The sequence below is a fragment of the Erithacus rubecula genome, assembly GCF_903797595.1.
Source record: "Erithacus rubecula genome assembly, chromosome: 3".
Lineage (NCBI taxonomy): Eukaryota > Metazoa > Chordata > Aves > Passeriformes > Muscicapidae > Erithacus > Erithacus rubecula.
The window spans coordinates 3,660,941-3,687,020 of NC_136689.1; the positions used below are offsets into that span (position 1 = coordinate 3,660,941).

General features: G+C 45.6%; 1 protein-coding gene across 1 annotated transcript; it reads right to left on the reverse strand.

The window, feature by feature from the left end:
* Nucleotides 1–1,197: 1,197 nt before the first annotated feature.
* On the reverse strand, nucleotides 1,198–26,080 carry GARS1 (glycyl-tRNA synthetase 1). The gene is made up of 17 exons (XM_079300501.1): nucleotides 25,812–26,080; nucleotides 22,585–22,686; nucleotides 19,970–20,072; nucleotides 18,801–18,942; nucleotides 18,064–18,152; nucleotides 16,651–16,727; nucleotides 15,184–15,329; nucleotides 14,559–14,708; nucleotides 12,954–13,116; nucleotides 11,040–11,204; nucleotides 8,723–8,831; nucleotides 8,262–8,406; nucleotides 7,003–7,088; nucleotides 6,405–6,514; nucleotides 5,004–5,097; nucleotides 2,893–3,083; nucleotides 1,198–1,555 (listed from the first exon to the last, which is right to left on the reverse strand). The coding sequence occupies exons 1-17, from the start codon at nucleotides 25,950–25,952 to the stop codon at nucleotides 1,430–1,432; spliced, it is 2,139 nt and encodes a 712-aa protein (XP_079156627.1). The 5' UTR covers nucleotides 25,953–26,080; the 3' UTR covers nucleotides 1,198–1,429.

Below are 26,080 nucleotides of genomic sequence, written 5' to 3' on the forward strand. Positions count from 1 at the left end.
TGAGTTCAGCTCTGGGGTTCCCAGCATGGAAAGGATGTGGAGCAGCTGCAGAGAGCCCAGAGGAGGCCACAGAGATGCTCCAAGGGCTGGAACCCCTTAACTTTAGAGAAAAGCTGAAAGAAAAAACTCTGGGGAGGACTGAGAGCCCCTTCCATTGCCCAAAGGGTCTTCAGAAGAGCTGGAAAGGGACTGGGGACAAGAGCTTGAGTGACAGGACCAGGGAGAATGGCTGAGAGTGCAGGTTGAATGAGGTGTTAGGAGGAAATTCTTCCCTGTAAGCATGGGAACCTAGCAGAGGTTTCCCAGAGAAGCTGTGGCTGCCCCTGGATCCCTGGAAGTGCCCAAGGTCAGGTTGGACAGGGCTTGGAGCAGCCTGGGATGGTGGGAGATGCCCTGCCCATTGCAGAAGTTTGGAACTCCATGACCTTTAATATCCCTTCACACCCCAACCATCCCAGGACTCATGTTTTCTAAATCATCTTTAAATGAGTGTTTAAACCCAAGCAAACACTCGGAGAACACTTCCCAAGCCTCTAAAAGGGAAGGTTTCCAGCCCAGGGATTCCTCAATGGGATGAGAGCCTGCAAAACTCTCAAGGGTTTGAGGCCTCTCCTACCTGGCCCAGGCCAGGAGGGTTTAAGGCTCCCCAAAACCAAGGTCCTCTGACAGCACAGGGCTTGGAATTCCTCCAGTGCCCAGGGAAGTGAAAGGGTACCTGGCTCTTCTCCCACCTGCTCAGGGCACTCCCTGGTTTTAGCCCTTGCTGCCAGAAGACACTGAATGAAAAAACAACCCTGCCAGCTCTTTGCTGCTCATCCTCAGCCAAGGAAACCAACTGTGTCCAGCAGGAGCAAGAACTGGAATGGGATTTTCCACCCCTGCTCCATTCTCCCACGTGCAAATGCTCCCAATTCTGCACAAATACAGATATTAAACACCTGCAGCCAAAGAACACTGAACCCATCTCTTGAGGTGGCTGCTTGAACCACAGTGGGGAAAAGAGGATTTGCACTGTGATTACCCCTTCACAAACACAGCCCATGCAACTGGGACCATCTTCCAGAGTCCAGGATGATCCAATCCCAGATGAAAGCCTGTGCATGAACCTGTAACACCCAGAGCCCTAAACAGGAGAGCAAAACTGAGAGAAAAAAGGGACATTTCTGAAGAAAGCACAAGGCTGCAGGAATACAGAGAGGCAGGCATATACAATGGTGGTTTTATTCATCACACCTTCAGCTCGGGCTGCAATTATTTCAGTTTTTAAAGTTAAATCCAGTCACCAATTGAGGAAGAGGAAAAAAATCCCAAATAGTCCCTGTGTGCACAAACAATGCAGCTTTGAATAATACACGGTAAGTTTATTTCATATTAACATGAACAGTAAAAAGTGGACATTTTGACAGGATTTTACTTCAGGTCCTTTTCTTTATTCCTCTATTGTGTCCTTTTTGCCAGTCTCTTGTCCCTCAAATTGTGGATACTTTGCCTCAACATCAGCCCAGGTGAGATAACCATTGGCCAGGTCTCGGATGATGGCAGGAATTTCAGAGATCTGCAGGAAAAGCCACAAAGACATAAGAAACACAAAGTCACCAAAATCAAATTGGATATTTGGAAATATTTGAGCCATTTTTACATCAGCAATAGAATCTGCTGGAAGATCATTTTTGGGGAGAAAACCCAAAACTTGGATCAATATGTTATTACAGTGGTTGACCAAAGCAAGGTAATGTTTCCTATGGTTTGGGAAGAGAAAAGAGTCACAATACACAAATCCAAAAGATGCTGTGAGCCAAGATTCAGCTAGGCCCTACCTACTGTAAGAGCAGCACAAAAGAAGCTGCAAGTTGTCTTTTCTTTGCTCCTCACAGCACATTGTCATGGTGCAAAGGATCAGCCAGACAGCTGAACATCTGCAGAAATTGAATGATAACAAAGTCTCCTCTCTGCTGGATGGCAGTGACAAGTCACCCAGGTGACAGAGACAAAAGGGTGCCCTGAGGAAATGGCATTGCCTGTTAGAGCCAGCCAAACCCCAGCCAGCTCAGCAGCCCCAGGCACTGCAGGTGCTCCTGTGGAGCTACAGCTCAGCCTCACAGGTGAGCACCACCTCCTCCTGTGCTTAGGGTGAAGGCCAAGGAGAAAAGAGGATCAGGGAGAAAAGAAAAACCTGAAAACCCCAAGACTGCAGATCCACAGCTCTGAGCAGAGGCAGAGCCCACCATGGAGAGGTTTTTGCTATTCTAGCCTGCACTATGGCCACACTGGCAGAGCATGCTTAGGGCACATGCAGCTTTGGGGCAGTGGTTCATCAGCTCCTCTGGTGCTGCACAGGCAACACCAGCTGCAAGGCAAACCAGTGTTCTGCCCTTTGGTGCCTGTGGATTACAAGGAGCCCAGCCTTTGAAAACCACACACAACCCAGTCAATGCTTTAACTCAGCAGTCCTCACTTGGAAAGAGCCACTCTGGAGAGCAGTGCAATCAGCACAGAGCATGGCTTTCAGGTAGGATCAACACCTCTGCACTCCAGAAAAATAAAAGCTGCTGCTCACTTTATCAGCTGGGCCAGCATCTTCTGTCAGACCTGTTGCTGGTGATTTCTCACAACAGCTCAATTGCTACAGAGCTGGAGGCAGCTCCCACCAGGATTAGTGACAGATCAGAAACAGCAGGGGATGTTGTCCCAAGCCAAAAGGAGCACAGAACGCACAGATTGGAAGAGACCATCAAAGTGACAAAGCCCAACCCACATCCTAACACTCAACTAGAGCGTGGCACCGAGTGCCACACGCAGGGCTGGTGACTCCAGCCCCTCCCTGGGCAGACACTGCAGCTCCTGTCTGTAAATCCCCTCTCCTGGGGGCAGCCCCCCCGCGGCGGCGCTGACCTCGGCGCGGATCTGGCGCATGCAGTCGCGCTCGCGCAGCGTGGCCGTGTGCGGGCTGCGGTTCACCGTGTCGAAGTCGATGGTGATGCCGAAGGCCACGCCGATCTCGTCGGTGCGCGCGTAGCGCCGGCCGATGGAGCCCGCGGCGTCATCCACCTTGTGGGAAATGCCGGTCCTGGTCAGGGCTTCGGCTGCAGAACACGGCAGGGACTGTCACACGCAGCACAGGCTCCCCCTGCCCCAGTGCCTTCAGTTTTAGCTTTCGTGTTTTACAGATTCTGTACTGCCTCGGTGTGTGACTCTGAACTTTGTATAGTGTTGCAAGTTCCCTTCACAGCTCTGTGTGTTGGGTTGATATGGCCAGAAATGTCTGTTCTATCACCATTTGTTGCAGCCGGGTGGGGCAGTGATTTTCTTATACTACCTGCTAATGGGCCATCTTTAAACCAGTTGGAGCAATCATCTTTATCTTTTTCATAGCCCATCCTCCCTCCAGGAGATATCATCTGCTGCTGGCCCATTGAGTCCCAGTGCATGACTGATAAAATTCCATCATCCCACTGGGAGATGCTCCAGCCAGGGCAGGAGCCAAGCCTTTCCTACCTGACATTTTGGACACCAAGGGACCTTCTTTCCACTGCATTCCAGAGGAAAGCCAGACCTTTCCACATCATCCCTGCACCTTCTCCAGGAGCACTGCTCCAGCTGAACCACATCTGCCACTGCAGGAGGATGCAGCCACCATTGAATGGGACTGCTGCCACCACCCTGACTGACTGACTGTGTCAGCTTGGATTCTGACTCTGGCAGGGTTTGGGATTGTTCTTTGTAATACTGCATTTCTATTTTAATTTTCCTAGTAAAGAACTGTTATTCCCATATAACCCTAATTCCCATATATTTACCTGAGAGCCCCTTAATTTCAAAATTTATTATAATAATTTGGAGGGAGGGGGTTTACATTGTCCATTTCAAAGAGAAGCTTCTGCTTTTATTGGCAGACACCTGTCCTTCAAACCAGGACATTCAGTCCCACAAAACAATCCTTTTCCAACCCCAGAACCAAGGACACCATTACAGCTTCAGGCCCAAAAAGTGCAAACAACAGTGAATTGAGGAAAGCAATGTGGAGGATGGGACTGCAGAACCTGGAGCTGGAATTGGACAACTGACCCCAATATGTGAATGGACGAAAACTTATAGAAGTGTGAAAACTCATGACCAGGTGTCCATCTTGGGTGTAGCCTCAGTCATGCTCTTGTACTGCTCAAGGTGTATCCTGTGAAGGCCTTTTAATGAACTTTATCCCTTTTACACTGTCTAGCCTCTGTTCCAGGTCAGCCTCTCTAGGTATCACCCCCCATGAGGCACTGCCTGTCCTGGGTGCAAGCAGCATCTCAGAGCCCCAGTTTTACTCTGGCAGAACATCCAGTGCTCCATTCCTTGTAGGACCACAGGGCCAAACTCACCTGCTCTCTCAGCTCTCCACATTGCACCACAACTCCCACCCAAGTGTAAAGCCACCACGTTTTTCCCCTTGTCATCAGTGTCATGACTCTGCTTTAATTCTCAATGCCAGCCTCAGTGTGCAGGGCTCATCCAGGGCAGGGAGACAAATCCCAGGCAGAACTGGTGCTGACAGGAGTCTGACATGCAAGCCCTGTTCCTACCCTTCATCTGTTCCATTTTATGGTCCTTATCTTTCACCATGATGCTCACTACCAGTGGGCAGTTTGACAGAATGGTTGCAGGCTCAGCAGCTCTGGGACAGACTCAATAAATTAGGGGGCCAATAAAGGCAAAGCAAACTTTAATAATGAAACAAAAACCCCTACTGCTCCTAAGCAGTGGGAAAGATTTCTTTTTGACACAGAAGGAAAGAAAGCCATAACTTTTACACTCCAAACCAACACAGGGAAGGTCATGGTGGTAGGGTTTTTGGGTATGGCTAAAGAGTTTGATGGATACCCTAAGCTTGTGGATACTCAGCTGGTTCATGTCAACAACTGTCCCTGTGCATTTTGGAGAGCCACATGTTCCCAGTGTTATTTTGAGAGATATCTCTTCCCAGTGCAAAGCCCCATCAGACCCAAAGTGCTTAACACACTTACATAATTCCTTGACAAAAGGCATGAATTCCTGATTCTGGCTCAGAGGAAGAACAGAGCACTTGAACGGTGCCACAACAGCTGGGAAGCTGAAGTACTGTGGAAAAAAGGAAAAGCACAAGTAAATACAAATTCAATAGTCAGATCAGACTCTTAGGAGGTGAGAATAAGCTCTGACTGAGGCTGGAGGCAGGGTGAGTGTTCCAGGGGACTCTCTGGCCTACTCTAAGATATCAGCAGTGACATCTCACACCACTGGAGCAGGACTAGTTTTCTTCAGTCTCCATTCCCCCTTATCTCCTGACAGCTAAATGTTACCTCCCACCAGAACAGATCCATTAGAGCCCTCCTAAGGAAATTTAACCTCATCTGCATTACAGAAAAATTAAAGGTGGAGGTGTCTTTCCAGAAGATTTAGTGTTATGCATAGTCTACTCAAACTTCCTATTTGAGACCCTACACACATGGAGCATATGCAGCAAAAAAAAAATTTCTAACAAAAGGTTGTTAGAACCCTTCACAGATGTCCTCAGAAATTAAAAATGTGATAGAAGTGAGGGAAAAATAGTAAAAACTTTCCTGGCACTCAGCAAGGTGTAAGAGGGACAGAAATGTGAGATGTATCACAATATAAAACAGCCCAGGCTGCATAGAAAGTAAATAGAAGGAAGATAAATCCAGTATTTTATATTTCAGGAGCAGTTTGGGATTCAAAGTCAATTGTGTCCTAATTCTGAGCTCCTGACCTTGTTACCCCAGTCATAAATGTACCACATCCTGTGGCACCCAGAGACACAAAGAAGCACTTTTATTATATTTCTTATTAATGAACAAAGTCCAGGAGCCAGAAACAGCAATCAGGAAGCAGCACCAAGTTTCCAGCCAGTTTCTTGTGGGCCAGCAATGGTACAGAGCACCACATCAGGGCACTGGCTGGAGGAAGTTCTGCATGTAACAAACCCTTCCCTTGGGCCCCTGCTACAGCAAAGCTTCAGGCCAAGGTTTTAGGGGTGTCCAGAAGCAGAGAAAGCTGAATTTCACAGGGAACTGAGCAAACAGTTAGTCCATTGTCCATCCTACTGAACAGAAGTATGATTCCAGGAAAAGCAGCAGAAAGAAAAGAAACTAAACACTGAAGATCTGCCTTTCTCTGAGCAGTGGAACACTGCCAAGTGTGGATCCAGAAGGAGGAATTCTCACCTCCTTGCCAGTAATCCAGCGAGAGCCTTGTGCACACATGGCCCCAGAATGCTCTCATGTAAAACTAACTGTGTACTCTGGCAAGAAGAGCAATTCCACACCTCACCTGGGCTTCCCCATCTCTGCTGGGCATTGTGCAGTGTTATTTTAGCCTCTCCCTGGATGGCAGGAGAAGGCAGCAGCTGCAGCCTCAGGGGCACTCACCGTTCTCTGCTCGTCTCCTTCCCGGATGCGGAATGTGTGCTCAAACACTGTGTACATGATCCTTCCAATGCCAAACGAGGGCTCAATGACATTGGGGATGATTTCTTCCACTGGAACACAAAATAACACACACACACACCATCATTAAAAATGAGCTCAGGCATAAGAAAAAGGTGTGGTTGCTGATGCTGTCTCTCTGCTCAGAAGTTCTGGTTACGTGTAGATGAGGACATGGAAATAAAAGATTGAACATTTCTGCTCTAAATACAAACACCTCAAATAGAGATTTGGACTTAGCTCATGTACAGGATGTATTTAGGATGTAGAAAACAACTCAGGGCCCTTTCTCTGGCTTCTTTGAGAACTAAATCCACATTTTCAAAGCTTCCTTCTAGCCCCATTTCCAGTATCAGGATAAAAACTCTGTGGAGGTGCAGTCACTGACTTTCCAAAAGCCTTCCTACTCTTAAAATTCAAGGAAATTACAATTGGCATTTTTCCCAAGCTATGTTACAATATTAACAGGACAATGCTACCAATGAAGTTCATACTCAAAGTGTATCCTGATGATGATCAAACAACAAAGCATCAAATTTACCATGCAATGTTTTCTGAAATCTCTTCACAGTAACCATGTCCTTTGTTAATAGAAAAGTTTTCCCTTCAGTTTCAACAGTGAATTCCCTACAAAGGAAAAAGAAGTAATTTAAAAACTAAAGCAGTAAACAAACAAGTTTTATTCCCTTAATTGTATCACTTGGTTGACTCGGAGAGAGGGATGACAGAAGCAGGGAAAATCCCAGAGATGAAAGATACATGTAGCATACCCATTAAAAGAAATTTGCATTAATAATAAAATTACTACATTAAAAGCAACCATTTTCATAATCACAGTGAACTTGGCTGTGGTTAACAGCCTGAAGCAGTCAATTGGGCAAGCCTCAGGATGAAACTTATACACCAAAAAGAAAAAGGGAGGCACACAAAGCAGGTACTGGACTATCAATAAAACCAGGGATATTGCCTGTAACTCATCTATTGAACCATTTCAGGGAGATTCTGGATGGACTGTTTCTTCTCTGCAATAATTTCTCTGCCCATTTTGAGTGCTACTGGTTTTTTCTACATTTTCACATTCATAGAGATGTGAAAGAAATCAATTTTAGCTCAGGGGAAGAGAGAAAGATGTAAATGTATTCTGTAATGCATTCATTGATCCTACACCTTGTACCATTTCAAGCAGGAAATTAAGTTTATTTTTTTGTTACTGCACCATTAACTTTCTCCTAAGCTGTTGGCCTGCTTCAGCCAAATCTGACAACTGTAAAGACTTCTCATATTTTCAGCTCCTGCATGTGTTGTTAGGAAGGCAGGTCAAAGAAAATCACACAAATTTCTGCCACAGTAAATCAAAAACTGTAACAGGTCCTTAAGCAGCTCACTAAATACTGGAAGATACTCAGCCAAGTTTTGCTTTTCATTTAACTATTTTGTTTTATTGGTCATAGAATTATTTTATTAATTTTAAAGTTTTTAACTCAGTCCTGGTCCACTCTCAAACCAGAGTGGGGAAGTTGGTAAACAATTCCCATTCCACTGAACTGTTTCTCTTCTGGGATGATCCTACTAAAGCCAGCAGCTCATTTCCACACAGACAAATATTCATGTGCATACACCCAGAGATATGCTGATGGGTGACCAGCAATGCCTGGTGAGAGGGACAGCACTCACACATCTCAGATGAGCCACACAGCCTGCTCTCACAAGGAATCTGGTTCCAGTGGCTCAAAGAAATGCAGCAGCCCTTTGGAGGCCACATGAGGTGTCAGAGGAAGGTTCCACACAGAGGAAACTCACCCTTTCTCATTGAGCAGCTGCTCCATCTCACTGATGTAGCACTCATCACACATGGAAAGGTATTCCATCACCACCTTGGCATCCTTCTTGTAAGCTTTGCCAATGGCTCCCTTATTTGCCTCAAACTGAACAATGTTGACTGTTCTGTACAAGGCAGTTAAGGAGCTTGTGAGGGCAGAAAGCAGGGCCTGGTTCCTTCATTATGTCCCAGTTAATTGCTACACAACACAAAGACATCTCCTCCACTGCCTGGATGAAGGAACTCCCCTCCAAGAGAGGAAAGGAATAACAAATGCTCAGTTCTTTCCAGGTCACTTCCCAAAGTCATGCTGGCCTGTAGTTGTAGGTTTCCCTGTTATATATACAGATGGAACTTGAAACAGAGCTGTGTAGATCTCCAAGACATCTCCCTGTCCAATCCCTTTCCACTTGAGGAGAGGCTGGTTTATTCTGAAAGGATATAGGTTCTTTGAGATGCTTCTCAGCTACAAGAGGAACTTTGGTGGCACGGGCATGGCAGGAAAGGTCATAGCAGGAACGATCAGCACAGCCAACGATCTCAATCCAACCCTGAAAAAACAAAACTGGAAGCTTTCACCAACTCACTTTTTTGTCCACTTAACCATCAAATCTGTTTATTCACCCTTAAGCCCTCCCTGCTCCCATGACTGTTTTTTCTACATAATTAGCTCTGTTACAATAAGCAGCCCTCCCTCACCAGTTGCTCCCTCATTTGAGTGATTCCATTTGTTTCCAGAGGAAACAATCAGTCATCTACCCAGTGCCTGTGTTCAGGGCCAGCTTTTCCACATGGCTTGGCAGAGCACTGCCCTGTGCCAACAGCTCAGGCTGGGGCCAGAGCACACAGTCCTATCACTCACATGCCACAGGCACACAAGGCATCACAGCCCCAGGGCTCTGCTTGGCATGGGACACACAGCAGGGAATCAACCACACTGGAATGGCCAAAAGTCTGGCTTAGGAGCTGCTGCAACACAGATCACATGCAAGGGAAGCTCTTAATTTAATATTTCAGCATGTATGGCAAGGAGGAATCTCAGAACACCATTCACCCTGGATTGGTGAAGCAGCAAATACAACCTCCCTCTGGATTTCCTAACAGACAATCCCATGTAAGACAAGGCTCAGCAGCTGCTTCCCACTCACTGTCACATCAGTGTGGGGTGTACAGACAGCCAGATGTTGTCTGGTTTTCCAAGCTGGAGTGATATAGCAGGTTGTCAGAAAAGGTGTGTGAACAGAAAAAATCCCTGTGCTTGACAGTCGTGGTGTTCCAGGGTACTTTGGAGGATTTTTACAGAAATTAAGGTATGAGGGTGTTACATCTACTTATCAAAAAACACAGACTACAGGTTTATGTAGTTGTTCAACCTGGAGAAGAGAAGGCTCTCCCAGTGTCTAAAAGGGCTCCAAGAGCTGCAGAGGACTTTGGACAAGGCCATGGAGTGACAGTACAAGGGGGAATGGCTTTAAGGCAGAAGATGGCAGGTTTAGATTGGATTTACATTAATAAGAAATTCTTCCCTGTGAGGATGGTGATGCCCTGGCACAGGTTACCAAGAGAAGCTGTGGCTGTACCTGGATCCCTGGAAGTGTCCAAGGCCAGGCTGGATGTGGCTTGGAGCCACCTGGGATAGTGGAATGTGTCCCTGCCCATGGGAGGTGGGCTGGATCTTTAAAATCCCTTAACCCACACCATTGTATGCAGCAATTTATAGAATGAATTTCAAACTACTCAGAGCACTTCCCTTCTTACAACTGAGTGCTGCAAGCTGATAGATATGGACATTTTTGGTCTGAGTTAAGTAACAAATTGAAGCATGGTCCAGCTCCCAAGGTGCTCCTTTCACACCCCTGGGATTGCTGTGCTCACTCCTGGGTTAGACTGTTGGACACCCTGCTCTGTGAGTGTTGTCCTGATCATCATGACAAGGCTTGCAAAGTTGAAGAGTTTTATTTACATGGTGTGGCCCACGCATGTCCAGTCTTGGGCTGGCTGGAAAGACAGGCTGTGTGAACTTGTGGGAGTCAGAGAAGCCACTCCTTCAGTCACTTCTCCAGGTCTTTTCTATATGAAGACAATCACTCAAATGAGCTGCAGGAGGTTTGGTTTTTTTTCTAATCTCAAGTTTGGTAGAATTTTACTGGCTGCTATTCCTCTAATGTGCTGTAACAAAACATCAATAGTGATAAGTCTAAATCCAACCAACAATACATGAGGGGAAAAAAGGCATTCAACAAGACTTGAACAAAAAAAGCTCTTAATGACTCAGCAGGAAGATGAAAACAAATCCTGGAGGAATTTTTCTTCCAGCACCAGCAGTCTGAACTGGCATGAGTGAACTCATTTCTCACAGCATGTAAGAGGGAAAGGAAGAGCAAGCATTCAAGCAGGAAGCAATCTGCCCTGGAATAACACCTCCAGCAAAACAAATCCTTCCCCACTGCTGTTAGGGGTTACAGTCTTTGGAAAGCACCAGGCTTCAGTTTTCTTTAACTCCAGATGAAAATTTGACCAGTGAAGTGTCCCCAGGCTACAACAAAGGAGCCTGGACCTACCAAAGCAGCAAGAACAGTTCATAAACTTTGTGCAGGGAGCTGGCCTGGCCCTTGCTCCTGGATTCAGAATACTTCAACTGCACTGTGTGTGTTCAACATGGAGCTGGACAGACACATCAGACCCACAGCCCTAACTTCCAAAAGTCAGGAATAAACCAGACAGGGGTTTCCCTTGCTGTTTCCACTTTGCCCACTTACATAGGAGGTTTTGGACTCTGCATCCCAGCAGTCACAGGCATAGTGAGCCATCTCATTCTCCATGTGCTGCCGGAAGCGCAGCTTCTCCGGGGACACGCCCACCTTGGTGAGGAAGAGGTAGATTCTGCCGATGAAGTAACCCAGGACCGAGTTATTGATCACACCCTGCAGGCAAGAAAAAACACCCCTGTCAATTCCTAAGGAAGCAAAGGCAGGATTTGTTGAGCTTCTGGAGGCAATCTGATATGTTACAGATAGAACTTGTGGTTAAGTTTAGTCATCTCATCAAATTCACCTCGTGCCACTGGCACCATCTCCATCTGACCAAAACAGTGAGTTACTGTCACTCCAGCACTCACCACCCACTGGCTCTGAGGATCACCTACTTGTAAATACTCCACTGTATGCAGCAGTGCAGTCACTGGCATTACAACAGCTGTACCCTACAGCTCACAGCTGCAATACAACAGAAGGGTGTGTTTGGTGGGGTTTTTTTGCTCTTGTTTTTGGAATTTTTTGCTTTGTTTATGTTTTTAAAGGCGGTGTTTTGGTGTTTTTTTGTTTGGTTTTTTTTTTTTTTTCCATTTAGGGGTTGGAGGAAATAGGGTGGACAAGATTGGTAAATCAACCCATTCATAATTAGATGAATAAGGTAGTGATTCATCTAATTATGCAAGCCACATACTCATGGGGGTCAGTAGCTGACTATGAGATTCCTAGATACTGCTTGTATTGATATTCCTTACTGTCTCTCTTTGGTAGCTAAGTGGGAAGTTAAGCTTGCAGCCACAGCACCACTTGTACTCTTCTGGTAGTGAAGGCCAGGCCTTGATCTCAGTCTGATTCACTGAAGAGAATCCACTCATAAATCTGGGAGCAAATCCCAGCTGGCACCAACACAACACAAACTTTGTGTAAGCCCAGTGCAGGGAGCTGATCCGTGCCCTCAGTCCTGGATTCAGAGTATTTCAACTGCACTACGTGTGTTCAGACCAGCACAGGACTGGGCACACACATCACCCTGAGCCCTAATTTTCAAAAGGCAGTTTGTAATTTAGCCTTGAGAGGAATACTGCAAGGAACAAGCTGGGTGTGCCTGCAGGGGAAGGTGGGGAAGAGGAGGAAGGGGAGGCAGAGGAGGGAGGGAAGAGAAGGGAGGAAGGTGGGGAAGGTGAGGGAGGAGAGGGAGGTGGGAAAGGTGAGGCAGGTGAGGAAGGCGGGGCAGGTGGGGCAGTTGAGGAAGGCGGGGCAGGTGGGCAGGGGAGGAAGGCGGGGCAGGTGGGCAGGGGAGGAAGGCGGGGCAGGTGGGGCAGGGGAGGAAGGCAGGGCAGGTGGGGCAGGGGAGGAAGGCGGGGCAGGTGGGGCAGGTGAGGAAGGCAGGGCAGGTGGGGCAGGTGGGGCAGGTGAGGAAGGCAGGGCAGGGCAGGGGGGGCAGGTGAGGCAGGCAGGGCAGGGCAGGGGGGCAGGTGAGGAAGGCAGGGCAGGTGGGGCAGGTGAGGAAGGCAGGGCAGGGCAGGTGGGGCAGGTGGGGCAGGTGAGGCAGGCAGGGCAGGGCAGGGGGGGCAGGTGGGGCAGGTGAGGCAGGCAGGGCAGGGCAGGTGGGGCAGGTGGGGCAGGTGAGGCAGGCAGGGCAGGGCAGGCGGGGCAGGTGAGGAAGGCAGGGCAGGGCAGGGGGGGCAGGTGGGGCAGGTGAGGAAGGCAGGGCAGGGCAGGCGGGGCAGGTGAGGCAGGCAGGGCAGGGCAGGCGGGGCAGGTAAGGCAGGGCAGGGGGGCAGGGCAGGGGGGCAGGTGAGGAAGGCAGGGCAGGTGGGGCAGGTGAGGCAGGCAGGGCAGGGCAGGGGGGCAGGTGAGGAAGGCAGGGCAGGGCAGGTGGGGCAGGTGAGGAAGGCAGGGCAGGGCAGGGGGGCAGGTTACCTGCTGGACAGCGTCCCCCAGCCGCATGACGTGCGCAGACTGGCCGCTGACCTGGGCCTTGGCCGAGTACAGGAGGATGTTGAGATCTGCCACGTTCTGGAACTTGGGGTGGTTCTTCTCACTGGGGTCCACAAAGTGCTCGATTTCTGCCATGGTGAATTCCCTAGTGAAAACAAACACACATTAAATATTTTATGCATTAGACCCTAATAAAGCATTGTGCTTCAGTCTCCCACAGCAAGCCAGTAATTTAAAATCATATGCAGACCCAGCCAGGAACACTAACCAGTCTCATTGCTGGTTTCATCTTCAAATTCCTAACAAAATTTTCTGCAAAATAATTTAGAGCTCTCCAGGCCATGGTTAGCAGCACTGTGAAGGAGAGCAGAGAACTCCACCTTTGGAAGTACTTCCAGAGTTTTTCCTGACTGCTGTGATGCCCATATTAGAAGCAGTTGTTCCTTACAGGGTCTGCTGATTAAATCAGTAGCTTTAACTCATGTCAGAGGTGCCAAAAATAACCAGGTGAGGTGGTAATTTCCTGAAAATAATGATACTGCTGCACACAGCAATGGCATGAGTTCTGTTTTAAGAACTTATCTTGAATACATCTTTACTCAGAGATTGATTCTGAGTCTTCTTGCTTGAAATCACTTTCCACTGAATTAACTCATTATCAAGAACCTTTAAAAAAGCTCTAGGTAATCATTAACTGTAAATCACAGCCATCAGGGTGTAATTTGCTGTGATTGCATAATAACAGTCTTCAATAAATGTGCCACAAGCATATCATTTATATTTGACTAAAAATGATTTCAACGAGAGAAGTTCTCATTTCCAGATGAGCAAAACAGAACAGGAGGACTGAGGAAATTCCTGAGTTCTCTCTTTGCAAAGGATGCCACGGCCTCTCAGTGATATTTATGGCACCACAAAATAATCAATTGCCAAGTTTACAACATGTACTGCCTGTGCATGGGAGCTCCTGTTTCAAATTATATGGAAAAGACTTCCAATTAGGATAGATCAGTCTAAACACAGAGATTATCCCTAGTGAAAGGTAATAATCACTTTTATCCAAAGACAGAATTGAAAGTAATTCCCAATAACCCTGAGCTTTCCAGCTTGACTGATCTTGCGACACAAACACTGGTCTTGAGTCAGGTTATCTCCCAACTTCCTCTCTGGAGCAATCTGCAGGACTGAGACAAGGAAATGTTGCTGCAAGGTCAATCACATTTTCATTTCAGTTTTAAAGCAAATTGAATTCATATAATTCAACAAGCAAAGTCCTGTAGAGAACATAGCTACTTTTGACTTTTATGATTCTTTTAGACTTCAATGGAAGCCAAATTGTGTCAGTGAAACTGAGTTTCTCTCTAATACAACAACTATTTCAGAGATTCCACTTCTCATCAGCCAATATTAGAATTCTGTACTTAAAACCTAAACTGTGAGCTCATCTGTAAAGCCTGAGACTCACCAGACACATAATCAAGACTCCTCTGGGAGAAAGCACTAAAGTGAAACAATCCTGCACAAACCCTGGAACAGAAGGAAGATGCTCCCTGCTCCCCTCCTGCTGAAAGAGGAAGTTGGCAGTACCTCACTCTGATAAGGCCGGAGCGGGGTGAGATTTCATTCCTGAAGGAATTTCCAATCTGGGCAGCAGCAAAAGGCAATTTGCCTTGGTTGAACTCCAGCAGACGTTTGAAGTTGAGGAATATTCCCTGTGCAGTTTCTGGCCTCAGGTAGCTGAAAGGAGATGGGGGAGAGGAAAAATCAGGAAGATTTAAGGGTGGGGAAAGCAAGGAGAAAATCACAATTGCTACAAAATAACAGATGAAAGCTCTTGAGACTTTTAATTTCAGACAAAAAACCCCAAAAAATTAAGCAATAGACTGAAGGGAAAAAATATTCACCTCCTTCCTCAAACAGGTATCCTGAAGTAGGTTTTCTACAGCCTGGAGACCAACATTAACTGGCTTTATGGAAACTACTCCAACCAGCAAGGGCACAGCTGGGATCTGTATTTTGGGTGCTTTAAGTGTTTTCATAATTCTCCAACAGCCCCTTGTTTCTCCTGCCTTTCCAAAGACTCCAAGGAATGCTAACTTGCTACAGGAGGCTGGGACTGAAAGGGAGGGGAAGGCTACTCCAGAGATTTTATTTTTATTCCAGATGATCTCTAAAGCAAGGAGAGTGTGAGCAGAATGAAATTAGCACTTACCCAGGCATGTTTCCTCCAGGCCCAATGGAGGTCTTGAACATCAGATTGAAAGAAACAGGAGGGGACAGGTCATTCCCAGTGACAGGGGACTTCACATTGTAGTTCACAAAGAGATCTGCAAGCTCTTGCTGGCCATAATTGTCCAACTAACATCAAAACACAAGAGAATTATTTTAATTACCAGACAAGGGAACAGGAATGAATGTCCTCTTTATCTTTTACTGAGCGTGATCTACAGCTCTGAATCACCTGCCCAAAATATTCCCTTCTAACCTAAATTTTCAAGCAAGCTGAAGTTTGAACCAGTGATAGAAGAATACACTTTGCACATTTGCAAACCCATTTTAGTAATAGGTCTGGGATTTAGTCATAGCACAGGAAGTCTGAACTTAAGAGGGGGTGTAAAACACACATTGGGACTGCACACCACCCACCACAACAGATTCTTTTGAACAGACTCAGCTAAGACATGGGGAGCTCTGTCTTGGGAGCAAAAAAAAAAAAAAACAAAAAAAAAAAAAACAGCAAGAGAAGAGAAAACAGCTAAAATTTCTGCAGGGCTTTGTTTGCATTCATGTCTCTGTCTTCTGCTGCATGAAACACAATATTCAAGCTATGCATTAGATGCCATTTCAGAGCTGTTCTGCATTTCTAGTTGTCATGATCTTTCATACATCAGGAAAAAAAATTCAAAACCAGGATATAAAAATACTCTATTAATAGAGAGATTTCCCTAAAGGATGGTCAAAGTTCAATGCTGTAGTGTGGAAAACCTAATGACAGCTGCTCAGTGATGCAAAACACTGACAAAAAAAGTTTCTCTTTCTGGAAGGAAACATTCATTCAATGCATAGCTTTGGAAGCATTTATCCTAGAAGTCATGAGGACAAACATTAAAAACAAAGAAAATCAAAAAAATAAAGGCAAATGTTTGTACAGTTGTTCAGGAATGTCAGCTTGAGCACCAACTACTCTCATGGTAAACACAGGAAAAATCTTTGTGGGGTGCCAGAGACAGAGGAACAAATCTCAAGTGCTTCAAAGCCAAGACAATTGCAGAACAAAGCAAATCAGTGCTGAGCTGACTCAAAAAAGCCCTGACAAGACCTTTGACCCATCTCTGTTCCTTTGCAGGACAATCCCATAGAAGAGATTGACAAATGTGAAAGCTTTTTGCCAGGGTATGAAGTGAAACAGAGCAGATCAACTCCACAACTGAGCTTCAGCCCTTTCAGCCCAACACTCAAGAGATTCATTAATATAATAGCAGTAACTCTCCAAAACAGGGAGGGAGATGTGATTCTCCAGCAAGCTCAGAGTATTTATTAACAATTAAATTTTCAGTATTTGAGAGGATCTCTGGATAAAGACTTTTGAGCACTTTCAGGAACAGAAAAGGGCCACAACCTCTGGACTCTGTTACACACCCCTCTCCCTGGAGCAGCCACCTCCCCATGCAGCACCCACCTGTGTTAGAACATTTTCCATTTCTGCCTTTTTCTCTGCTGTGCACTTCTTGTCAGACATCAGTTTCTGCAGGTGAGCTGTAAGAAAAATTTGTCATGAGTTTATATTGCAACTCCATCACTGACCTCAGTATAAAACAGCTCAGGAGGATCCCTCAACATGAGTTAAGTGATATCCACAATTTGTCCTGACAGTGTCCACCAGGCTAATTCCAGTTATGTCCTCAGGGCAGTGGTGACCTACAGTGCACTGTACTGGTGTGCCAGTAAACAACACATTCTTGTCCAGTTCCTTTCAAATATTATTTCTCTAAACCCAAGCAATGGCTTTGTAGTCTTTTTCTTGCTTTCTATAATACAGACTAGAAATTAAATGTCTGATCCCAAGCAGCAAGGCTGATTTTATTCACACAGGCAGGTACAGAGCTGGTACAGTGGGGCTGGACTGCAGTCCACCTTACAGCACAACATCCTCCCTGATGTAACAATGGCACAACAGAGATGCCAAGACTTCCCACTCCTCTTTGAAAAAGCAATCTGACTTTTTTTAGTCAGTAACAGCTCAGTTTGGCAGTAACAGCAGGTGGCTGTTCACAGGGAGACACTTGTTGATGAGGCTGCTCAGCAAAGGAGGCAGACGTTGGATGGGATTCTTTTGAGGTTTTTGGTTCTTTTTTGACAAAAAAAAAAAAATCTTAATGAATATGATGAAAACTGCTTTAATGCCAATATTGATTGTTCTGCATACTTGAATTTCAAGGACAAGGGTCAAAAACCAGAGGGTCACAACTCACTTAAGCAGAGTAGAACAATCCTTCCATTCACAGTGGAGCTGTACATGAGAAAGTTTTCAAACAGGCTTCTTATTTCTGAGATTCCTTCATGGGACCTTCTTGGTTTGTTTTTCCAAACAAATTTTAATAACCAGGAAGAAGTGTGAACTTTGCAAATCAAAGAAATGCCTGAGGTCTATTTCTAAAGTGCACATGAAAGTCATCTACTGTCATATAATTGACCTCTCATAGGAAAAACACACTCTGACCCCTCACAGCATCAATAAATTGCTTCTCAGTACCCAAAAAAGCAACTAAAATTCAGGAAAACTAAGACCAAAATGCAGTGGAGTACAGGAAACTTGTTATATAGGGAATCCTTGGCTTAGATGACACAGTAATCTCTCATAGCCTGATGACACTGGATTTTACAAAAAGGGTTTTCACCAGAGATTCTGAACCTCATTTAAGACACTAACAGAATCTATGAGATTTTTGGTGTGGTATGATTAATTATCTGCAAACACAAGTATGAAAGACTGGCTACAACAGCAGACTTTCCTTGAGAACAATTCTCTTTTCCAGTGCTTGTACCACTGCAAGAAATCCCCAGGCCCACCCAGCACGGAACAAAATCAAACCTTTTAAGAGATGATCAGCACGAAAACATTCCCCATTTTTCACATCTTTCACCATGAAGTCAGCAAACTTGTCTACATGGCCAGAAGTCCTAGAAGAGATGACACAAAACAAGGAATGTGACAGTTGCCACCAGACAACTCCAGGTGTGTGTGATCCCAGTGGACAGACCTTTATCAAAGTGAAATCCTTCAAAAACTGCTTCAGATTACAGAGTCATGTTAAACAGCATCACCCCACAGAAAATATGATCTGTGGGAAGTATCAATTAATCTAAATTTTAAAATTGTCACAAAGATGACAATGCCTTCAGGAACAGCATCATGATCAAAACTAGACACAGCTGCAGTAGTGAGGAGTAACCAGTAATTCAGGTGAACATATTCCCAGTACTTTATATCTCAGCTGTATGAAAACTTCTGCCCTTTTTCTTGTCTTCTTAATCTTTTAGAAAAAGGAATAATGACAATTTCTTACTTAATGGGACTGCTAGGAGGCTTTGAACTCTCCAATGTGAGTGCCACTGCTTTCCCTGACTTACAGAACAACAGTTTCTCACACTGACCTGTGCACTTTTACCAAATTATGGTGTGAAACTGGGTGACCCAGACTCAAGATCCCTGTGGATAATTTTACAGACACTGTAAAAAGCACCTATGACCAGTTATTACATGCTGCAGGTCAAAAAAAAAAATTAAAAAAAAAAAAATAAAATAAAATAAAAAAGACCCATATTTACTTTAGAACTGGCTCAGGTGTGAGCATGGTGCAGTCAATCTCCAGGATTTGCTCTTCCTGAATGAAGTGATGTCTCCATGCTTGGATGATGTTGTTCTTCAAAGCACACCCAACAGGCCCAAAGTCATACAGCCCACTGACTCCTGCAAAGAGGAAAAGGTAAAAAGAAGTGTGAGATTGTAGCAAGTTGCACTGTTTGGAGGAGATGTCTTTCCTTCTCAGCATTTCCTTCAATTGGTTTCATTTTATGAGCATGAAGCACAGTTCAGCTGCAGAGCACTGAGACCTCAGGTAGTGACAATCCAAAACTGATAAACTCCTGCAACCAACAACTCTAAAAACCACATTCCCTCCACCAATGGATTCTGTTTTGTGGAAAGTTTTGTAGGAGCAGTCTATGTGAAGGATATTCTTCTGAAAACAGAAGAAGTGATCATGCATGACCTGAAGCAGTGATATTGTTATATATCTGCAAATTACCCGTGTAGCTGCAAAGATTAAAAAAAAAAAAAACACAACTATAAAACAATTCAACAGTGTTTAATTTAGTATCTAAGGTGAAAGATCAGTAATCATGGAAGCACTGTGCTGCTTCCTGAGATGCTCATATCACCCTCCTGGAGAGGTTTAACAGCCACATTTATTCACCTGTGCCATAAAGTTCATTGGCAAAGTTTACTGAGGGAACAAGTTCTAAAGTTCACATGCTCACATTTGAGCATTACTGGTCCACTTGTGGGACATTCACTTAAGACCTGGACTCCATGATCCTTGTGGGTCCTTTCCAGCCCAGAATATTCTCTGATTAATTTGCCAAGGGAAGCTCAGGTAGACATGAATGGCTATAAATAAGCTGATGATCTCCTTAAGCCCTCAGCAAAGACATCTTCTACCAATGTAAAACTCAGGACATGCATCCTAAAGTCCATTTCCATTCAGAGAGCAGAAGACAAAAATTGAGCCCCTTCCCAACCCAGACACTTCAGGAAGGGGGAATTTTTGAGAGGTTTACAGACTCAGCAGGAAAGTTTAAAGCAAATTTAAAAAAATAAAATAAAATCTGGTATGCCACATTAATGTAACACTGCTAGAGTGCAGCATTTCACCCAGCTAGAAAGACCAGAACATTAGCCTAAGGGGATTAAAATGCACATTTCTTCAAACCCATACCTCCATAAATAGAAAAGGCTTGGTCATAGAAAAACCTCCTTTTGAGAGTGTCTTCCATCTTAGCTCTGTCCACGATGTCATCTTTGGGCTGTAAGGCCAGCTCCTGTAAGCCAGGCAAAACAAAACCAGTTAACAGCTCCTGATTCTGGCAGGAGGAGAAATCCTCTTCACCCACCACTGTGAATCAAAAGTCTGCAAAGACCACTTTGAAGAAAAGGCATCCTGTCAACATCCTCATTTTCTAAAGAGGAATCTTCCCACTGAGATTCAAGAGCTGAGTTTTGAACATCATTGTGTGAATGCAGCATTTCAGACACTTGAGGTGAACTCATGACCTAACTTTCCCTGAGTGAGTTATCCTCAGCTTTTTTCACAATCACTGAAAAAAAAAAAAAAAAACCAATTTCCAAAGCAATTCTGACCTTCTTCCCTCTCCTGACTATGAAAAGAGCTTCAAGTGACCATCTCAGATTGCACACATCTAACTCTTGGCATATATAAACCCTTCAGTAAGGTGTTCCTCACATGAAAGAATTTTGACTATGAAGATTACAAGCACCATCATCCCCATGCTCTGTCAAAGGGATGATTTTAGGTATTTGTGCAAGGAAAATCTATTTGTAAAAATTAAGTCTGCACTCAGAAAACTTGGGAGTGCTTTAATGCCCTGACAAGATATTGTGAAAATGTTTAAGAGCAGACTCACTATTTTATCTGAAAACCTGTGATTTTTGCAATCTAATCCATTAGTGAGGTCAACAGACTTCAAAGGTTTCCTTCCAGGAAGCTGTTTTGATAATTAAGGCAGAGTTAAGCCCAGAAGTTCAATAAATTCAGATCCTCCTAAATGTCTCAGACTATCATTTTGAAAACCCTTTGGGTAACAAGAAGTTCTGTGTGTCCATTTATTTCAAACTTCTCCTTTTCTATCATCTATAATGACAAATAAACATGGTCTAATTTTAAAAGCACTCAGCTCTGTGTACTCAACTGCTCCACCCTGCTCAAATCTTCAAATTCAGAGCTGCTCTGACATCTTCAAGCATGAACCACAGGGCTTGAAAAGCATCACTGCTGCCTTCCCCAGAAGGTGGGACTGTGATCCTTGCTGGGAACAGCATCAGGAGAGAAACACTCCCAGGACTGGAGTGCTGCACTCCCAAGGAGAGATGCTGCACTGCAAGGTCACCCTTGCACTGACAGCCCACACAAATTGTGTAAGTGCTCAGAAACCTCCCCACTGCATCCTACAGGCACCCTCCAACACAGAGCTGGGGTTCACAGGGACACCAGAACTCCAAACCTGCCTGGTGACATCCACAGGGACACCAAGATTCCAAACGTCCCTGCTGACACCCACAGGGACACCAGAACTCCAAACCTGCCTGGTGACATCCACAGGGACACCAAGATTCCAAACGTCCCTGCTGACACCCACAGGGACACCAGAACTCCAAACCTGCCTGGTGACATCCACAGGGACACCAACACTCCTCACCTGCCTGCTGACACCCACAGGGACACCAACAGTCACCCACAGGGACACCAGGACCCCTCACCTGCCTGCTGACATCCCCCCAAGCTTCTGAGGGTTGGTACACAAAACTAGGAAAACATCTAGACAGTATTTCCTCCAGGATGACCTAGTTATCAAGGCAGGTTCCATGGAATGGTTTCACAGCCCAGTCCCTATGCTGAATACTCAGTAAAAATGACATTTTCTTGGGTTCAAGGTATGTAAACAGGCAGCTACAAGGCCAGACCTGGCAGAGAGCAGCACCTGTTCATCCCATGTGACTCTGTAGGGTCAATGGGTTTCAGTTCAGGTGAACTCACATCCTTACAGTCAGGCAGCTGTAAGAAGTGTATTTATTCATTAATTCTTTTATTTTTAAGAGTACCACCCAGACAGTATTACAATTATGTTTACAGGAAACAGAAATTAGAAAGAACCTAGGTGAATCTGCACAAGTGACTGTTTTTAAGCTTCAAGAGTTTCTTTTTGTTGTTCCAGTCTGGGAAGGGAAGCTCACAGGATAAGAAAGTGAATTTTACTTATTTATTAATCTAAAGACAACAAACTCCAAATTACATAATTTAATTTGCACAAAGACTTTTCAGAGCATGGCTGCATTTAAAAAAGGGGACACAATTTCACCTCTACAGCCTAGAAGAACTACAGGTTACTTGAAACATTTACAAAAACTTTGTTACTGTAGCAAAATGGGCAGTTTCTAAATAAATACATTCTATGACAGGGAATTTCAAAGCACAAAGAATCTGAAAATTCACCACAGTGAACAGCATGTGCTCTCACTCAGCACACAAAAAATCTATATAGCAAACAAAGATTAGTGAATGTATACTCAATTTCAGCTTTGATTACTGGGCAACCTGAACTCATATGCATTTGTTTCCACACTGATTTAATGCTAACAGAAATTAGTGTAACAGGTAAAGAATGAAATTGCCATTAGATGGAAACCTGTTAAAGCTACTTCAGAGGTGACTCAGTCTAGGTTTGTTTAGACCAAATCTGCAATAAAGAATTAATAAGAGATTTCAAGGTTTTTCAGACAAAACTGTGGAGCTCAGAATTTCATTTCCAGACTCACCTTTGCCTCTAGGACCCTCTTCCGAGCTTTGAGCTCTGCTACAGCTCTGTCTATGTCCACCTGGGGAGCTTTCTCTTCCTTCAGCTTCCTCACCAGCTCTCCCTAGGAAAAAAAAAAAACAACATTATAGATTCATTCTTTGACACAAATGAAACCTCTCCTTCTTCTAGCTCCCCTGGCAATCCAAAAGGAGATTTTTGTCCAGCCTGCACACAGGTCTCCAGAGGCTGTGAGTGAGAAACACACTTTTAAGATTTAGCAGAGTAGACTTCATTAGGGAAATTCAACCACCCCACACAACTGTGAAGTCACAGACCTGCTATTCAACCCTCCTCTATGTACATCACATTTCTACAAATTCCTGGTTTCTGTCTTTGAGCATGCACTAAGTGGATTCTCAGATGGTGAACACAGGCTTTGTGCCCTCCTTCTTCCTTCCATCCCTTCCCTTTTCTTCAAAGCTTATGACCATTTCAGACTTCTTTTCCTCCATTCTACCTGATCAAAACTGGCCAGCAAGAACACACATTTTTAGATCAAAGTCTCAAAGAAGGACAGATATTTGCATCCCAATGTCTAAGCAAAGAAAACGCTGCATTTTGAGTGAAAAATGTTATTTCAAAAACTGGTCAGTACTTTGAGATACAACCAAGTCAACAAAAAAAAAATAAAAATGCCCTTTAAAAAAACCCCAAAGCCTAAATATTTCAGAGCAGCAAAACCCTGCAGTGGGTTCATAGGAGGTCTTGACTTGAGTCAAACCACCACCACCACCTTGTTATAATTGCACATAGATCTCTCTGCCCTGTGAGGATGATTCTCCTCTTTCAGCCCAGGAAAGTGCTCAATCCCCACACACCCCAAAGGGTTTTTTTATGAACATGATCCTCAGCTGTCAAGCCCAGCTGCTCCTGGAGATAAATTAACTAAAAGTCTTCCTTTAAGTGCACTCTTCTTCACCAAAACCAAGATCTAGCTTGAATTAGTGAGAAGGACAAAGGTGCTGGAGGAAAAAGCACAGAGATGTCAAAGTCGCCCCAAGTGGGATGTTCTAAAAACAGGATGCTCCAAGTTCAGCATTTTTCTTGCACCTTGCATAGCTTGAGAAGGAAAAAAAAAAAAAAAAAAAAAAAGAAAAAAAGGGAAAAGCCTCTAGAATTCACAGAGATTACAACATTTCCACAATACCAACTTTTTAACTTTTTCTCCAAAATTCTGAACTTTCCTGACATAAACATTACAGGCAACTGAGAAAGCAAAGAGAAGAGAATATACAGACTGCCATTCTGTAATCAGATTAGAAAAGATAAAAGTGCTCCAGAGACTGAGGGGTTCAAAGGCTCATTTTATTAATAAAAGGATGTCTCCAAGGACTGCATTAAAACACACACAAGAAGGAGGAAAAATAAGAATCCTGTCAGGATTAACCCCATCAGCTACACGAACAGAACAAATCTGCTTCTTCCTTCCTGTTAACTACTTAAACCAAAATGTGAAAGTTTCACTCTGGGGCTGAGGACTGCAGTTGCCATTCCTGGGTAACGTGGCAGAGGGAGGGATCTGATCTGGTGTTTTTTTCTTTTAAAGTAGTAAGTCCAAATTGCCTTTGTTGAGCCAGGGGGGGTCAGCAGGGGAAAAATATCAAGATAGAAGGAAAGCAGCTCCTGCTGACTCAACAGAGCCCTCACCCTGCTCACTGCTGAGCATCCAAAAGCAGCACACAGCAACTCTTTGTCTTGACCTATAAGTAAGAGTGCTCAGACATACGCAAGGAGAAGGGAAAAAAGCAAACCAAAAAACAAACACGACTGAAGCAAATAATTATGCCTGCTGACAGGACTCAATCTAATTAAAGCTCTGATCTCCAGCCCTGCCCAAGAGGAGTGCACAGCAGCACTCGATGTGGCAAATTTTGCTGCAGCTTTGTCCCACAGACCAGCAAAGCAGGGAGGGATCCACCCCTGGATCACGGCAGCTTATTGCATCAGGCACTGCTGCAGGAAGATAGGCTGCTCCCTCTCCATAGGCTGAGTCCCTTAGGTTTAATTAAACCACTTCTCCTGGAGCTGCCAGACACAGACTCCTGCATCCAGAGCCATCAACCACCCTGATCTTTGTTATTCCCTTCCTTTCCTCCCGTGCTAATATCTCCAGGAATTACTACAGCCAGTTGTACAACACAATATGTGTAGCCCCAGCTGGACTTTTTTTTTTCTTTTCCCTTGGCAACCCACACCCCAGTTTTAACCCCTGAACAGAAGATGTGCTTTGGTACTCACAGGCAAATGACAGCACCCAGGATTTTAAACTCAATAAATTGGCTGGTTCTAGAGATCATCGCTTTATTTACAAGCAGCTCTCTTGCCAAGGCATTATGCTGCACAGTGATTCATAATAAAAACTCACTGAAGTGCTGGCATAATTAGAGGGCCATAAATCCACTCATTTAATGGGGAAACACACACACAAATATGCGAATACAAGGGACACACGCATAGCTCTGTGTGCAGCAAAGGAGAATAATATGGATTCAGCCACTTAAAGGAGGGACACGGGGGACACACGGGAACAGGTCTGGCAGGTGGCAAAGAGAGGAAAAGGAGCTCCTCAAGATCCATTACCTCACACAGCCAGAGTGCAAAGATTTATTTAGGAAACGAAAAGACAACCAAATCCTCCTCAGGTAAGAAGGATGATAAAGGTAAAAGGAGAGGGGTGGGAAGAGAATGCGATGCAGCCCCAGCTAAAAGGACACATCACCCACCTAGATTAATCAGAATGATGAAATACGTAAAGGAGTCACCATCCCTTACTGCATCAGGCAAATATGCAACTCCGGAGAACGTCATTCAGCTCCGAAAGCAGCACTCGAAGCGGGGGACACCAAGGCGTGACCCCGAGGGGACGAGGGGGCGTCTCACGAGGAGGGGCCCCGAGGCAGCGCGTCCCCTCCCCAGCTGGCTGTGCCCAGGAGGGGACACCAGGGAGGCTGAGGCACCGATCCAGCCCTGCCGGGCAGCCCCGGCACCGCGGGGAGGGCGAAGAGCCACGGGGGAAACCCACACGCGATACCCGCCCGCGCCTGAGGGGCCACCCCGCTCCCCTGGGGACACCGGGGGGACACCGGGGGGCCCCTCCAGGCCACGACCCCTCAGCAGGGCGGGGGGGTCACCCCCGGGGCACCTCCCACAGCCCGCCCGACCCCCGGGCGACACCCCCGGCGTTACCTGCTGCCGCACCGCGTTCCGGAGCGGCGCCAGCAGCGCCTCGGCCTGCGGGCCGTCCATGGCGGGGGGGGCGGCGGCGGAGCGGAGCGGGCGGGCGAGGCGGCGCAGCAGGGCGGGCAGGACGCTACGGGGAAGCGGCATGAGGAGGAGGAGGAGGAGGAGGAGCGGGCGGAGCGGTGCCCGCCCCCCGCATGATGAAATCGCGGTCGGGGTAAAGCGCGGCGCGGGTGAGACCGCGGCACTTTCCGCACTGGGCAGCGCCCCGCAGA

Excerpts from the sequence above, each read along its gene's own strand:
- GARS1 (XM_079300501.1), bottom strand. The coding sequence starts at position 25,952 with ATGCCGCTTCCCCGTAGCGTCCTGCCCGCCCTGCTGCGCCGCCTCGCC. Across the intron at positions 18,943-19,969 it reads AGCCTTTTCTATTTATGGAG|GAGTCAGTGGGCTGTATGAC; the intron begins GTATGGGTTTGA and ends TCCTCTTTGCAG. Across the intron at positions 1,556-2,892 it reads TGCGCCAGATCCGCGCCGAG|ATCTCTGAAATTCCTGCCAT; the intron begins GTCAGCGCCGCC and ends CTTTTCCTGCAG.